Here is an 18,060-nt window from a genome sequence, read left to right on the forward strand (position 1 = left end):
AATGTGCCATGTTGGTAACAACATAATAGGTAGAAACCAAAGTAATAGATTATAAGTTCTCACATTACTGTAATTGAGTTGCTTTTATGAGTACTTGTACTTTTTTGAGTATATTACTAAATCAGTAATTTTACCTGTACTTAAGTACATTTTAAAAAAACAAGAGTAACTCAATTACAGTAACGTGTGTAGTTATTTTGATTATTTTAGTTATCTTTTGTGTATTTTCCTCTCATTTTGTCAATAACTTCCTGTATTTTTGTTGTTGTTTTGTATATATTTGTGTCTTTTCCTGTCATTTTGTGTGTGTTTTGAGTCATTTCCTGTTTTTTGTTATTGTTTCGTATATATTTCTGTTATTTGTGTGTGCTTTGGGAGTAATATTGATAATTGTGTATTTATCTCTTGCATATTTTTCTGTCTTCTTGTGTGTTTACTTTAAGTTGGGGTCACACAAAATTAGTTTGAGGGTTGGTTTGTTGAAAAAAGTGAATTATTATACAAAGTTTTTTTTGTCCAAAAGAGTGTTAAATCCTAAATAAATGTGAATGAAGGCTTCTCCTTTATTTTAATGGCATTTTGGATGTTCTGCTCCTTGTCCAGCTCTGCTCAGCAGGACAGGATCGTCTCATTTCTAAGCTCCGTCTTTTTATTTAAATCCTACATCTCAATTTATGTGTCGGATAAAGAAAAAAAACAGGAGCAGATACAATGACAGCACGCATGTACAGTATGTCATGGGAAATGGAGTCTATTATCTGCACAGCCATGAGAGGAAACATGATGATCCCTCAACGTCACGGTAAACAAATATCCCCTTTATCCTTTTAAATGGCCTAAACTGGGAAGTGCGCACGTTTAAATCCCGCCTCTTTCTGCCTGTCTTTGTCAGAGATGATTAAGTTAACCTTTAAAAGGAAGAACTGTTCACTGCCTGAAATGTTCCACAATAGTCCAACGTGTTTTTGTGTAAATGCTGCTCTTATCTGACTCCTGTGTGTGTCTGTGTCTGTGTGTGTGTGTGTGTGTGTGTGTGTATCCCTGCATAGACCTGGGTGTGTCCAAGATGGAGAGGGAGAGAAGAAGCGGTCGGAGGAAATCAGGAGCTATTACTGACAGGACTTAATGTCTCACACACACACATGCACACGTGCACACACACAGTTTTATAGCTCCGCAAGCCATATCCTGACAAATTACACTGGGTGGACTGTGGAAAGCGGATAAGGTAGAGCAGCGCTCCCAGCAGCCCAGTAAATCAGCAGGGAGAATGGCGTCTGGTCCAGACTGGCCTAAATATAACTCATCTGAAATGGACTGATAAACACTGGCCACTGGGGAACACGCTGCATCACTGGGTGTCACTGGTGACCTACTGAACTTACAAAGAACAAGGCAGCGTCAAGATTTGACTGTTTCTGTGTGCGTGACTTTGTCTTTGTTATGTTTGAATCTGTGTAGAAGCTTTAGTTTCTTACATTATGTTCATTTTATTAATCTAATACTGGCCACACCCATTTTAAAAGAGGTCTTCTTAAGATGTATTTAAAATGTTTTTATCATCAAACAGTGAAAACAAATGAGTTCAAATAACCGTAACCCTAAAAACAAAGGTTTATGTGTGTTTTTCGTTGTTAACTTGCGTATTTTTGGAATCAACATTCTGTTGATGTTTTGTGTGTTTTTTCTAATTTAGCTTGATGTTGTGTTATTCCTGTAGACATTTTAATTATTTTAGGTATCTTTTGTGTATTTTCCTGTCATTTTGTGTGTTTTTAAATAATTTCCTGCATTTTTGTTGTTTTGTATATATTTCTCTTATTTTTGTGTATTTATTTTTGTTCCTGATAGTTGTTTGTATCTTTGTAGAATTTTAATTATTTTAGGTATTTTTTGTGTATTTTCCTGTCATTTTGTGAGTTTCTTTCATCATTTCCTGTATTTTTGTAGTTGTTTTGTATATATTTCTTAAATCTTTAGTGTATTCATTTTGTTTCTGTTATTTTTGAGTATTTCTGTAGCCATTTTAATTATTTTAGGTAAGTTTTGTGAATTTTCTTGTGATTTTGTGTGTTTTGAGTCATTTCCTGTATTTGTTATGCTGTTTTCTATCTGTTTCTATGATTTTATGTATTTTTGTAGTTATCTTGTGCGTTTCTGGAGTAATTTTGATCATTTTAGTTATCTCTTACGTATTTCTCCATCTTTTTGTGCATTTACTTTGGGTCATGGCCGCACTAAATCAGTTTGAGGGTCTGTTCTGGACGAAGGTTTCTACATCTTTATTGAATAAAGTAAATTATTAAACTGATACTGAATTACAACTGAAGGGTAGAAAGTACAACTAAAAATGGAAGTGAATAATTCCTAATACTTGATTAACTGATACTTTAACTGTTTCTGAAAGAGTGTTAAAAAGAAGTACTTTCTCACCTGCTTCCTATAAGTAATCCCATGTTTACAAATGCCCTTCACTTTGTTGCCTCTGATCCATTATCTGATTTTCAACACTACTGCTGGCTTCCACACAGGTGTGTATGAATGCACGAGTGCGTACAGCTGCTTGCAATCTTTTCAATGGTTTACATTGTTTATTTAACCATGTCAGCTGCAGAGGAACAGAACCCGGACCCTGCTAATCACCTGTTTGTCTGCCATACGGACCAACACCCTGATAGACTGATGGGAGAGGTGCACAACTAATCATTTTCACTCACAGCAGAGACTCTACCGATGACACAAGCAGGAAAAGAAAGGGAAACAGCATTAGCATGATGTTGTCCATGTCTGCAGATTAGCGTCAAACAAGGAAGGAACTACATATACTAAAAAGTAGGGATGGGACGATAGACAGACGTCACGTTAACAATGCAATACAATGTTTTTGGAAAGGGAAAGAAAAGTGTAACCCATATTTACTCTCAGTGGGACCTTTGCACTCAATAGGAAAATAAAAAATAAATAACATAACATAAATAAGACCAATTTTTTGTATTTAAAGTGCAAAAAGTGCTACTGACCAGTGATGCCAGTCTAAAATTAAAACCAAATCATGACATTCTTCAAAAAACATTCCTTTAGTACATTATCTTGTACTAGAAAAGCACAATATGTTCAACTTTGAAAGCTTTATCAGCTTATGTAATCTTAAAATGACTTTTAAAGGTTTAAATCCTCTGGCTCTATCTATGTTTGGAGAATTTATTTAAACATGTCAGGCCTCGAATCGAGTCAACACACGGGCTCCTGCAGTAAACAGTAACCGTTGCGTTCCAATGCACAAAACCTTTTCTATTGCACAAGTAAAAATGTGGAATAATTTACTACCCACACAGCTGAAGATTCAACATTATTTCAACATCATCCCTGAAGAAGCAACAAATACTGCTTCAACATATCAAACCAGAGCTGAAGGAACCATTGGACACTTTCTTACTTTCTCTGCCTGTAAACAGCCCATTGATTTCTATTGGAGTGAAATAGAACTTTAATCGGGCCAAAAAAAGAAAACCCGAACCCGTCCGACCCAAATGAAGCCTTTTCAACCCTTTAAGGTTATAGTCCTTCAACAGTCTGTGATTTACTCGCTAACTTCAGCCACAAAAGCTTTAGCCGTGCACTGTTTAAGGGAGAGTAAAGGTTCCTTAGGAGAGCTCTTATTCTCTGCTTTATTGTCTTCTACGAAACCGCAGATTGGAACTGTTGCCCCCTGCAGTCACAGATTTTTTTTCGGTTTTCAATTGTTCTGTTTTTATCGTCTTTCCATAAACAAAAGAAGTTTACATCGACATCTTTAACTTTTCCTGGTTTTTTATAACATTTTGACCAAAAAAGATGCTAAATGATCTAAAAAGCTGCTAAATGTTTCACTCAAATAGGAAACAATGGGATGTTTACAGGCAGTGGGGCCGTGTGACATCATCAATCACATGATTTCAAGATGGAGGAACACAGGCTTTTAAACTGTAAAGTAGTCCCATTTCTAAAAGTTAATAAAACAAATATTGTGCAAAATAGCATATATCTTCTAATAAGTACATTCCAAATATTTTAGTCTAAATTTGTAAAAAAATAAATAAAAAATTAAGGGGTCTCTTTAAAAGCCTTCCATAGACAAGTGTTGAAAATTAGCATTTTGCTAAAAGCACCTAATGTAAATACGTCTCCATATGTCGCCAGTTTAAGTCCCGGTGCGGACCTAAAAAAACAGAAGTTGTTCTGGTAGCTGGAGAGATGCCAGGGCACTTCTCGAGAACTACTGAGGTGTCCTTGAGCAAGGCACCGAACCCCAACACTGCTCCCTTCATTGTAAAGCGACTTTGAGTACCCAGAAAAGCGCTATATAAAATTGACGTATAATAACAATATTGAATCAATAAATAAATGTTCTTTTTAAACAATATTAGCGTAGCTACATTTTCTGAGCTATTGAGAGCTTTGGGCATTGACTTTGTCTACTTCAACTGAAAAGCTTTGTGACATCGCGATAGCCCTCGAACCACGACGATGGATCTCGTGACGGTTTCATACGGCGAGCTATCGTCCTATATCTTTACTAACGAGTAGCTGTAATAGCGTAACTGTTTCAGGTGTCACCTCAAGTGCACTTGTACTACTCTGTGTTTCGACATTCTCAGAGTTAACCCCTCGATGAGGGTTGAGACCTTTAATCTCCTGACAGCAGAGAAGCTTCCACCCTCGGTAAAAACAACAGGGTGTGTGTGTGTGTGTGTGTGTGAGAGGGTTTGTGCTGAACTTTTCCAAGACAAGACAGCGCAGCACACCTGGATGTACTTTGTTGCCACACCTGTATCTGTGGAATGTGTATCTGTCTACCACCGTGTGTGTCTGCATGCGATTGGCCAAGTCTGACCTTTTGAGAAGTCAACTGCGTCTACATACTACATATTTCAAAAGTCATTTCAGTTATTACAGGTTACATCCTTGTTTCAAAGGTTAATAATGGTACTGTAGCTGGGTTTCTCAAAGCAGAGGTTTCTTTATTTTTAATTGAAAATGATTCCCGTTAGTCCCGTTAGACTCAAACTTACTCATTTACCGTAAACAATATTCCACCTCACTATGTGGGCTCAGAGCACGTGTACTGCATGAGCACAATCTACTAACCCTTAGGGATCTCCTACAGTCCAACTCTCCAGTTTGTGTGCCCACTCACAGGCTTGGTTGAAAAATATCCAAAAATATTCAAATTATCTTACATTTCCCTAAAACATTGGCCAGTCTCTCTCTCCCATCAGTATGTGTAATTAATAAATGTTTTGCATTGCACTTTGGCTGAGTAGTTGCAAATTTAGCTAAAGAAACCTGATATGGTAAAAAAATGAATTGTTCCATGTTAGGCCAGCAGAGCATTCAGTGACCCAAAAACATAAAAAAAGTTTGGGATTTGGGTTTCCAACCAAAAAAACCACATCATTCTATTCAATTCAACATTATTTAGATAGCGCAAAATACAACAAAGTCATCTCAAAGCGCTGAACAAAATATAAAGTCCATAGTACAAAAGAAAGAAACTAACAAGATCCACATGAACAAGCATTTAGCGACAGTGGGAAGAAAAAAACTCATTAGTAAAATAAGCTATTCATAATCAATGTAATCAAAAATAATTACAGACTGAGCCTTAGAGCCAGGCTTAGAGCGCTAACAGGCAGTAACGTTATAGCACTTATTCTGTCCAAGTAGTTCAGAATACTATGAAAAAATGGAACAAATGGAATGAATGAGTGATAACACACATTCTAAAGAAAGTCATTTTGTAAATAAATGGAATGAAACAGTATTTAGTTCGTCTTGAAAAGATTTATTTCGATAGTTTTTACCATTTCTGGTCATCTAGTGCCTGGTGTGGGACCAAACCTGACCCTTGTATTTTCAGTTCATGTTCTAATCAAGATTATTTCAGTCATCATTATTATAATTATCATTTTTAACTCAAAATAAACATTATAAAACCATATATATTGAATGCTTTCATTTGTTAATTTCCCCATTTTAGACGACTTCTCCAAAAAAATGTCAACACCATGGATAAGAAATTGAAACTTATGACTATCCTTTCTCCAAAACTCATAAAAACAACATAAAATATGCAATCCCATATTTTATAACAGTATGAATGACAATAAATAACAGAAAAACTCTTGTACCCTCCGCCATGATGTCACGCCCCTAAAGGTTGATAAACACTGCTCTAGGCCAATGTGATAGTAACAGCAGTAACTAAACGTTACTATGAAATGAACACAATGATTTCATTCATAAATGGAACATAAATAACCTATTAAATACATGGAGCAAACACACACGTCATAGACACCACTACTACACTTGAAAAACTGATGCATAATGTGCACAAGTGAACGCTTTAGCTACCTAATCCTCAACTAAAGTGAAATATTAAAGAAAAATAAATATGAAACTCAAACCTGAGAATCTGAAGTTCTTCTTTTGAGTTCTGTAGCTCATCAGAAAGTCGTCTCCACCTCAGCAGTGCCTTCAGCTCAAACTGCTCTGCTGTCTCCTGCACAGAGAGCTGTAGGGACACCGTTATTAATAGAAAATGGAATTTAAATGATGCAAGAAATGAAATAAAGAAAAATTCTGGTTAAACCGAGGATTTTATGAGCACTGACAATTTCTCTGTAATTAAACCTGATGTCTGGATCTGAAATCACCCAAACTTGAAGCATTTATTTTCTCCAGTAAAAAAGAAACTTTCCCAGGATTAACGGATAATGTAAATATTAGTTTTTACCCTCACGCCTTTACATTTGATAATGGTTAACCTTGAACTTATCTGGAATAATATGTTGTGGTTTCATTTATTCAGGAAATTTACTTTGATCTCCTGACATGTTTCAAGTGTCAACTGCCAGTCTTCTTCAGAGGCATCTGCTGATAACTTTGATGTTTTCTTGACTTTCGCATAACAATTCCAGTAAGTTCATTTTGTCTTCTTTCTAAATAATATGCTACAGTTTCATTTATTCAGACAACTGTTCTTCAGGAAATTAACTTTGATCTCCTGCACATGTTTCGACTGTCAACTGCCAGTCTTCTCCAGCGGCATCTGCTGATCGCTTTGATGTTTTCTTGACTTCCGTGTAATAAGTACACCTAGTTCATTTTGTCTTCTTTTTAAATAATATGTTACGGTTTCATTTATTCAGACAACTGTTCTTCAGGAAACTTACTTTGAACCACTGACATGTTTCAACTGTCAACTGCCAGTCTTCTTCAGAGGCATCTGCTGATCGCTTTCCTTGACTTTTGCATAATAATTCCAGCAAGTTATTTTTGAATGATATGTTACCGTTTCATTTATTAAGATAACTTTTTTTCCAGGAAATTTAACACTGGAAGTTGTGAAAATCCATTTGTAAAAAGTGGTTGAATAAAAAAGCCATTTTAGAAAAAACTATTGAAGCTACAGAACATAAAGATCTTCAGGTTTATTAAGATAAGCTAAAATGCGGCCCCTAAAAAAGGGGGGCTACTAGAAAAAGACAGATGACTGGAGCCTACTTGTTGTGCTCGAGCCCAAATGATGTCTTCGAGGCAGGTGGCGAAGCCTTCACTGATCCATTCCTCGGTCCAGTCTCTGGCTCCGATAACTAGGCCAAACCAGGAGTGAGCAATTTCATGGCAAATCCTGGATCCACACAGAGAACGGCTGTTTTCTCCAGAACTCAGCACACTCTGGGACAGGAAAATGATATGGGGGCTGGGGGAAGATTTAAAGGATGAACAAGGAGGATTTAAATCCAGAAATAAATCAAGAAAAGGGAGATGGGGAGGGACAGACATAAAAGGAGATTGAGGATTAGAAGACGGGAGAATAGCAATTTTCTTATGAAGGAAAATTGTAGAATTGTTGGTTAGAGCAATATAAAACACTCCCCTACAAAGATCACAGGGTTAACACACCTGTTATTACTGAGAATGTTAATGTAAACACCACCTACTCATTCATTCTGATGGGAGGAACAAACCTATTCTTAATTTTCTATCTTCTTTGGTATGTGCGGCGGCCAAAGCCCACCCATCAAACACTTAAAACTCAACAATTCCACGTTTCATTCACTAACAATAAAACAACGCCATTAAATTACAAAGGCTTAGCATTTTATAAGGCATGGACCAAATGGTATTTGTCTTCTTAACATGGCTATAAAACCAGTGAAATCAATCAACGACAAACACAAAAAGTACAAAGTAAAAACAAACAGGTTTTAAGTTATTAAAGGTTTTATGGAAGATATTAACTCAGTATGTCCATCATGGCGTACTTTTCAAAAATAAAAAAATTAACGATAAAAGAATTGTCTATGCAGCACACTGTACACAGTACTTAACACACACATGGGCAACTGGTGGTCCGGGGACCACATGGGGCACAAAGTCTAATTTTGACTGGCCCACAAAGTACACACAAAATGACTCCAAAAAAAATCCACATAATTACTCAAAAAACACACACAAAATGACTCGAAAAACACACAAAATTAAAGAAAAATACGCAAAACAACAATAAAAAATACAAAAAATAACTCAAAGACACAAAAGAGGACAACAAATACACACAAAATGACAGAAAAAATATAAAATATGACAACATAATGACTCAAAAACACACGGACTACAAAACAGACAAAATGACTGAAAAAGTAAAAAAAAAAAACAACAGCAAAAACACACAAAACAAAAACAAAAATGTACTTAATGACCCAAAGAAATCAAAAAACAAACAAACACAGACACAAAATGACAGAAAAATATAGAAAATGACAAATATTCAAAATGACAAAACAAAAAAATACCAAAATACACAAAATGACAAGAAAAATACACAAAACTAAATCAATAAATATAGCCGTGAACTAAAACAGCGTCTTTTTATCAGTTAATTATCAGTGATTATTAAAGTGTTTATTCCTTGTGTACAGACACAGGAATAAACATGTTTAAGGCTTTGTTCTTTGAGGCCCCATTGGACCAATCACAGAGCTCAAAGTGAAGGTCATGGTTGAAGACTTTTCTTGAACAGCCTTCTCTTCTTTCTTACGCTATTGACTCTGGAAACCCTGAGGGTCTTAGTGTGTGTTAGCATGGAGGGGGGAGAGAGAGAGAGAGAGAGAGAGAGAGAGAGAGAGAGAGAGAGGTCACAGAGGTGGGTACGAATGACTCCAAAGAACCAAACTATGTCTATAAACCTTTCACTCTGCGTTCTTACAGTCTCCTCCAACATTGACCCAACAATGGTAGAGCAAAATGTGAAAAAGGTCATACCACCCATGTTAAAATATGCAACTAAAAATGCTTTGGAAGTGAATTCAAAGAGAAAAAGATCATCAATCTCAATGTTTCTTCTTTTTAATTCAGAGCTCCATGGGACGATAATTTATGAAGACAGAGTTTAGGCCTCATAGATCAATAAATCAAAGATCACTGTAAACACTCTTTAATAAGTTCCCTGCATTGCATTGTGGGATGTAGAGTCCCATAGACGGATGCATAGAAGTGGTTTTACTTCATTCTTACTGTGGTTTCTTTACAATGATTGGCTTTGACATCATTTTTTTGTTCTAGTTTGTTCCAAGTATTCCCTGTGATTTCACCTCACTCTGCCAGACATTACATTTCATTCAGATGCAGATTCGGATCCAAAATAAACATCTGACATTGTTTTGGTAGAACGTTCAACAAAAACACCAGAAATGTTTTGGGAAGTCACTTTGGCAGCGTTTTTGGAGGCGAAAACAAGAAATCACAGTAAGAATTAAGTAAAAACACTTCAGGTGTTCTCAACCTTGGGGTCAGGACCCCATTTGGGGTCACGAGACACTGGAAGGGGGTCACCAGATGCTTTCAAAAAACTATTTTTTTTTTAAACAATTAGAGCTTTTTACCCTTTTTCTGAAACTACACCAAACTTGCCATATTTTAACCTATTTTCATCACTTTTTCTTGCCATATTTTTGATCCTTTCAACATATTTTTGCTACATTACTCCCATTTCTGCTACTTCTCAATCACATTTCAATGCCTTTTTTGCACATTTTTCCACTTTCAAGACATTTTCAGCACTTATAAACCCTTTCCACCACTTTTCCAGCTAATGTCACATATGTTGACCCATTATTGCCACTTTTAACCTCTTTTCACCATATTTCATGCTTATTTTTGCCAATTTAACCACATTCACAATTTGTCATGCCCATTATTTGACAGTTTAAAATAATTGTTCCTACTTTTTAAATTACGTTAACCAAAACAAAAAATTTTAAGACAATATTGACACTTTTTGAACCCTATTTACCACTTTTTCTGCCACTCTAATTTAAAACTTTTAACCAATTTCAGTGTTTTTTAAAATCCCATTTTACAACCTTTTCCATCATTTTTGGTCACGTTTACCCCTTTTATAAATTATATATTTTTAAATCTGCAAATAATAGTAAACTTCCTGGATAACAGTGGATATTATTCAGATAAATAAATAAATGTGGTTATCACAGATTCATAGAACAATGGACCATCATTTTACTGACTTAATGGATGGAACCCAAAAATCTCTCCCCTTTATTCCCCCTTATAGATGACCCTGTCTCCACATGACTGTTCTTCAATGTTCATGTCTGTGTTCAACCACCTTCAGCTACAGTGGGGGTCCCCGCACTCTGGAACCTTTATTTTGAAGGTCAAGGGCTGAAAAGGCTGAGAACCACTGGTCTACAGGACTCCACATCCCACAATGCAATGATCCAAACTTTTCCGACAACAGTGGAGATCAAAACCAACTTTCGAGCAGCAATTTCAACCGTTTACGAGTAAATTATCTTTGATTTGTTGATCTATGAGGCCTACATTGTGTCTTTATCTGATAAAAATGTTTAAAATCTAAAATTCAACACACACTGCATCCAATTACTTCACCTGTTGATCCAGATTTTACTCACACAGCTTTAATAAATCTTTCTAGCTGCTACTGATGAATTAGCATACGACCTGTTAACATCATTTAGAACTTATTCTTTCCACGCTACAACCTATTTATGATGACAAGCTGAGTTCATTACAACAGAACAGAAGGAAAGTCACAGTTGAAAGACGAGTGAGCACATCAAACACCTTTTGTTTTTTAGTTACATGTCAGTTACTACTCCACTGATGTCCTCTGAGACATCCTCTCACAACTAATTCCATGCTTTTCCTGATTACACAAACAGACGCTCCCACTGGAGCATTAGATGCTATCATTAGCCTTATGAGTTCCTTTGTAGCTTAATCTCATTCCCGTACAATTGAAGAAGCATGGCTTTTGTTGTCAGCTGCTAGCGTGGCTGCGTGTGAGCGATCGAGTGAGTGTGAAACACAAAGACAGCCTTTCAGAGATGGATGTTCCTCTGAGGGGGGACGGGATCCATCGCCGCGCTGACAAATGTCATAGCACTACGGCTACGGATGAATGCCAACAACATCTTTTATGATACTTATACATATACGCTGACTAACGGTACGTGACATCCAGGCTGCGTCGGGGGGGGGAACGTTCATGCACTAGCATGCACAACACGTCGTACCCACACACATGGTGACATCTATCACCTTCTCCATATACATGTAATTAGCAGCATAAAGTAGTTACTGAGCTAATTAAACATGTTCAAACACTATTCTTGCTTATTGCGTTGTGTACTCAAGCCAGTCTGGTGACAAGTGTGAAGCTTAAGTATAATGGTGGTGGCTGTGGATAGAGGGAAGAAGTCAGTGGTTATATCTAAAACAGGTATTTGGGATCAACGTGTCTAAGATTAATCCCAGTACGAGTTTTATCCCACAGCCCCAGACATGCCAGTGCATCGCAGACCAATGTATGTGCAAAAACCACTGCTGTAAACCCAAGCGCTGCCCCGGGCCTGAAGATGCAGCCAGGCCAGCAGAAAGAGTGGGGGCCAAGGAGCCCGAGGCAGCCACCGCCCCCATATACACATTCGAGAAAGCCCAAAGGAGCCAAGGACCCAGCGCACCCCGCCACCGACCCCCCACCTTTTTCTTTTACCTGACCCATAGATCTATATCAAAGCAATCCAATGCGACCTTGTTAAGTTCCGCGATGCACGTGCAGAAAAGTAGAGGCGTGTCTTCTGGTAGATTGGTAGAGGCAGTGGGAGGAAGTGAGGCAGTTTAGAGCGAGATATCGAGACTCAAAAACTTCGAATATCAGCTTTAAGCACCTGTTTTCACACGACATCCCTGTTTCAATAAAGGATTTTCACACCTCAAGAGTGCCAAGGATCTTCAGTTTTGGCAGCCGCTGCTACATTTGTATTGTTTTTAACACAATGGAGAGGCAGTTTCTTTAAAAGACATTAACCAAGTTTATTGAGCCATTGAATTAAACAGTTCTGATGTTGATTATGGCATCTATGCAGCATTGAACAATGCTAAAAGCCTTAATTATTTCTGTTGCTGTAAAACAGGTTATTAAAAAGCATGCACACAGTCCGTTGGACAAATGAAAGAGAAGCGTATAAACAAAGATGATGTCAATGAGTGGCTGATGTCTGCTCTAAGAAATGCAGAGGCAAACCTGAAGTGACCTTTAAGAAGGCGACGCCCCGCTGGGTCCTAACGCACAAACAGAAAGACTGATTAAAGCGTCTCTACCTCCGACTCAGAGTCACTCAGAGTATCTCAGTCGTGAGCTTCAGAGGTGGGGAAGGGGGCACATTTTGAATTTGCTCAGACAGAGATTGTCGATGTTTTTTGGCCCCTTATGTCTCCATCCATTATTCATCCCTTCATCCCTCCATGTATCTTTGCTGTCTGTGGACCACTTTCCCCCAGTGGGAGATTCCTATGCATAATGCAGCAGGGGTCATATCATGGTCGTGTAATTGACATCCCCATCCCAGCTCGACCCAAAGCTGCAGCAGCAGTTCAAATCAACCGGCAAAAAGAAAGTGTGGACTAGAGGTCGACCGATTTTCAAAGACTGATGCAGATACAAGTTTAAAAAAAAAAAGATTCAACCAATCTTTTGGTTGTCCATAAATCTGCCGGCCAATATATCGGTCGATCTATAGTGTGGACTATATGTTTACATGTGTGAGAAATCACATTGATATGAACCAAATATAATAACATGGGAAAAAGGGAAAGGGAGATAATGGATATGAGGAAGTGAATGATAAGATTATCGGTTTATCATTGCTGGCTGGAAAGATTCCACAAACTGGGAAAGTAAAGATAATAATCTATGATGAAGTGAAAGAAATACAACAAAATAATCTCATGAGGAAACTTGACACTGTTACAAAAAGGAATGTCTCTATTGCTGTTGCACCAACATGACTTTAGCATTATTTTTGCTTCAATTGGAAGTGAAATTGTGCGATTATATGTTTGTTTGATCACTTAAGTATTATATTTGGACAGCGGTGTCTTTTTTTGAGTTGAAATCATTGGAAATTTCAGTGTAAACACCAAATTGAATATGGGAACAGCACAATGGGAGGAAGAGAGTGAAAAGTTAAGCCACGCCCCCACGCTACGAGGGTGATTTTGCGCAAAAACAATTTCTCTGTCAGCGCTGATGATGGTAGAAAATGGCTAAAAAAGAGCTTTTTAAGCCAATAAGTGGAGCTAAGCCTGAGGTAAAGGTTGTTTCTAGGGAAATCGTGGAGGAGAGCAACAGCAGTAGTTAGCTTAGCAACTAGCATCACAGTAGCAGTTAGCTTAGTGACTAGCAGCACAGTAGCAGCTAGCTTAGCAACTAGCATCACAGTAGCAGTTAGCTTATCGACTAGCAGCACAGTAGCAGTTAGCTTAGCAACTAGCATCACAGTAGCAGTTAGCTTATCGACTAGCAGCACAGTAGCAGTTAGCTTAGCGACTAGAAGCACAGTAGCAGTTAGCTTAGCGACTAGCAGCACAGAAGCAGTTAGCTTAGCGACTAGCATCACAGTAGCAGTTAGCTTATCGACTAGCAGCACAGTAGCAGTTAGCTTAGCAACTAGCAGCACAATAGCAGTTAGCTTAGCAACTAGCATCACAGTAGCAGTTAGCTTAGCGACTAGCAGCACAGTAGCAGTTAGCTTAGCGACTAGAGGCACAGTAGCAGTTAGCTTAGCGACAAGAAGTGCAGTAGCAGTTAGCTTAGCGACTAGAAGCACAGTAGCAGTTAGCTTAGCGACTAGCAGCACAGAAGCAGTTAGCTTAGCGACTAGCAGCACAGTAGCAGTTAGCTTAGCGACTAGCAGCACAGTAGCAGTTGGCTTAGCGACTAGCAGCACAGTAGCAGTTAGCTTAGCGACTAGCAGCACAGGAGCACTTAGCTTAGCGACTAACAGCACAGTAGCAGTTAGCTTAGCGACCAGCAGCACAGTAGCGGTTAGCTTGGCTGACCCTTAAGCATGTGCGTACCATGCTTAAGGGGCACACATATTACCTTAACGGTGTAAATCGTGTTGTCACACACAAAAAAAATTACATGGTCATTTTTGTGAAAGTTTCAAGAAGTGCATGAGACTGGACTGGCAAGACATTCGAGTATTATATATATATATATATATATATATCCCATATGTACAGTAGAACTTGTCCAGATGTTGGATAAGAGGTGCAGCCTTCTCCTAAAGCCATCTGACATGAAAACTCTTTGTGGTCTATTTTAGACACAGGAGCCTATTGGACCAAACTCCTACAAGCCTTTGTTTCTTTTTAACAAGTCTGACTTCAAATGTCTGGCATTCCTGGCTGGCTGCAGATCAGCTCCGTGCTCCTAGACGGGGGCCCCACAGGACCTGCACAAATGCCACTCCATGTAGGGCCTGATCACATGAGCAGAGAGCGGCCTGGGGCCCTCAGTGTCAGAGTCACCCCATCTACATATTACTGTATACCTAACCAACATCACAGGCTGGAAATACATGGCAGGAGAAGACATTAGAAAACATCTGGAGTAAAGAAGCAGAACCTCGTCTGAGGTCTGGAGAAAATTAAGCTTCAAGATGCTCAAGAAATGAAAATAATTCTATTTTCGATGTTGACGTATGATAGAAAATGTTGCTTAAATGATATAATCAATCCTTTTCTTCCTGATTATGATGTAACTTCCTGTGTAATATAGATCTAAATATAAATATATAACAAAATAGACTTCATGGTGATGTTAAAATCTAAATTAAATGATAAAAAATGTCTTTTTAGACACAATCTAACACACTTTCTTTTAATTTCAGGCAATGAGAACTCACGATTTTAAAACTTCACCAGATGTACTGTATATACACTGTGGATTTATTTAAATAGATGTTAAAGTTGTGGCACTTTAAAAAGGGAAAGTCTATTTTTATTTCAGATTTATTCTATTTGAGCCTTTTTTATATTCAGTTTGAAAATTGAGACGCTCACACAGAGTTCAAAGTCTGGAATAAATTTAAATTGATCAATTTCATGATAATGCATACATTAATATTATTATTTATTTTTTGTCTTCTTTCCCTTTTATAAAAAAAGTTAATAATAATAAATATAATAAAATATAAATAATAAACAAATAATACGCATAATAAAAAGAAAAAATAAGATAATAAATAAATGATATAATATAATAATTATTTTAATTATTATACTTTTTTTATAATTGTATTGCCCCACCCCTAATAAATAATAATCTATATTTCTATTGTATTAAATTTTGAAGTACAGCATTTTATTCATCATTTTATTCTCATACCTGAAAAAATGAATAATGAAAAAATTTTGTTAATTATTTGTCTTTTTTTTCCTTTTCATAATAAAATTAAATAATCAAAATATATATAATAGAAAATAATAAATAAAATATAAAATAAATCATATAATAAATACAATATATATAACAAACAAATAAATAAATGATAATAAAATACATTTTTGTATAATAACCCACATTTCTATTCTATTCAATTTCAAAGTACAGTAAATTATTCACCTGTCACAAACCTTTTTCCAAGTCCTCTAAGTTCTTGTGTTCAGGTTCATCTCAATGACTGAACTGATGAATGGTTTCCTTCTTTTCTCACACAGAGAAGCATAAAAATATCACATTCAATTCACTCTATTCTTTACGCACACACCTGTGCAGCCCTAATCCACTGGGACTTCTTTTAAAAATGATATCCACATTGTTTCAAAAAGTGTTCGAGCAGCACAGCAGGAGCACATCTGGCTGTGAGAGGCTCCTGTTAGTCAGCCTGAGGGAGAGGTTAACGTGACATTTATGTGACATCAGCTGCATTCCTGCATCACTGTGGCTTTTTGTATGCAAAGGCCATCACTCATCATGACACGCAGCACTCACAACCTTTTCTCTTTTTAAAAAAAAAAACACTTTCAATACCACCTCCATGAAAAATACCACAAATCTGCTTCATAGGAATATATTCGGGTACATTTTCTTTGCCCGTCAGGCAATAGTCATCGTTCTCTCTGCCATACATAATTAGAATGAGACAGAGAGGAGATAGAAAATGAACTGACTCACCTCTGCAAACCATATCAGACGTATCTCAATAATAAAATGGAATGACAGATGAAGGTGATATCAAAGTAGAATTAACCCAAATGCAAAACGATGTGAGATGCTGTAATTGAGACACAACCAAACACTCAGACACCACCAACATTCAGACACACACTCCATTTAACACTTGGAAACAAATGAAGCAAATCCAATAAAGGAAAACGTTTTTACAATAGGGCTGACACCGTCTTGTTATAAACAGTTTTACCAGTGGGAAATACCAAATGATGTATTTAGACCATGAAAACCAAAGCATGGAAATCAAATGAATGATGATAGGGGACTTATTTTAATCACTAAAAGTAAAGCAATATTAGTACAAATGAGTAACTATTAACTTACTAATACAGACCCCAAAGACAGAGTCAACATATACACAAAATTACTAAAAAAAAAAGATGTAAAAAATTTAATAAAAATACACAAAAATCAACAATAATCTAAAAAAACACAAGAGAACTTCAGGAATACACAAAAATGACAAATAAATCAACAATCATGCACAAAATGAGAGACAAATTACACAGAAAACACACAAAGATACAGAAAAAAGACTTCAAAAAACATTATTAAACAATCCAAAGATACACAAAATGACTAAAAATTAGGGATGTCCCGATACAACTTTTTCATTTCCGATATGATACCGATATTGCAGGCTTGCGTATCAGCCAATACCGATATTGATCCGATTTCAGCATGAATCATACATACTTTTTTTTTCTCTCGCTCTTTTCTTTAATAAAAAAATTATAATAACTTATTTGTGTGGAATGTTAGAAAAGTTTTGATCAAGTGATGTTACTCAAACAGAGAACAATAGTCAGCAACAGTAGGGATGAGAAAAACTGACCCATTTATTATTAACCAATTATTTTTAACCTTCAACATAATATCTACAGTATTCTACAATTGAATAAAAGAAATTAAAAAAAAAATCCGGACATTTGAATCTGATATCCGATATTCGTTTTCAGGCTAATATCGGACCGATATCCGATATCAAATCGAGACACCCCTACTAAAAAACATACAAAATTTGTGAAAAATACACAAAAAAACAAAAAAAAAAACAACAATAATCCAAAAACGCACAAGATGAATCCAAAATTGGACAAAAATAACAGAAAAAGATACAGAACAACAAAAATGCACAAAATAAAAAAGAATGTACTCTAAAAAACACACAAAACAACAACAAACATAAACAAAATGACTAACACGGGCACATGGGCAACTGGCAGTAAATGAGTCCAAAGATACACAAAATGACTAAAAAACATAATACACAAAAAAACAACTAAATAAAAAACAACATGTATCCAAAAACACACAAGATGACCCCAAAAATATACAAAACAACAAAAATGAACAAAATGAGAGAAACATAACTCCCGAAACACAAAACAACAATAAAAACAGACGAAATGACTTGGAAAAACACACTAAACAACCATAAACATATA

General features: G+C 36.5%; 1 protein-coding gene across 4 annotated transcripts in view; it reads right to left on the reverse strand.

Moving 5' to 3' along the window:
• aopep (aminopeptidase O (putative)) overlaps window positions 1-18,060 on the reverse strand; it is a 156,054-nt gene that overhangs the window by 107,023 nt on the left and 30,971 nt on the right. For all 4 annotated transcript variants that reach the window (XR_003674874.1, XM_028458675.1, XM_028458674.1 and 1 more), the window contains exons 7-8: window positions 7,549-7,747; window positions 6,450-6,556 (exon numbers count right to left, since the gene is read on the reverse strand). Coding sequence is in view for 3 of the 4 variants with exons in the window: in XM_028458675.1 (XP_028314476.1) it covers window positions 6,450-6,556; window positions 7,549-7,747 (306 nt within the window). In the remaining variant the exon portion in view is untranslated. The remainder of the gene's footprint in view (window positions 1-6,449; window positions 6,557-7,548; window positions 7,748-18,060) is intronic.

Source organism: Gouania willdenowi, chromosome 9 (assembly GCF_900634775.1).
Source record: "Gouania willdenowi chromosome 9, fGouWil2.1, whole genome shotgun sequence".
Classification (NCBI taxonomy): domain Eukaryota; kingdom Metazoa; phylum Chordata; class Actinopteri; order Blenniiformes; family Gobiesocidae; genus Gouania; species Gouania willdenowi.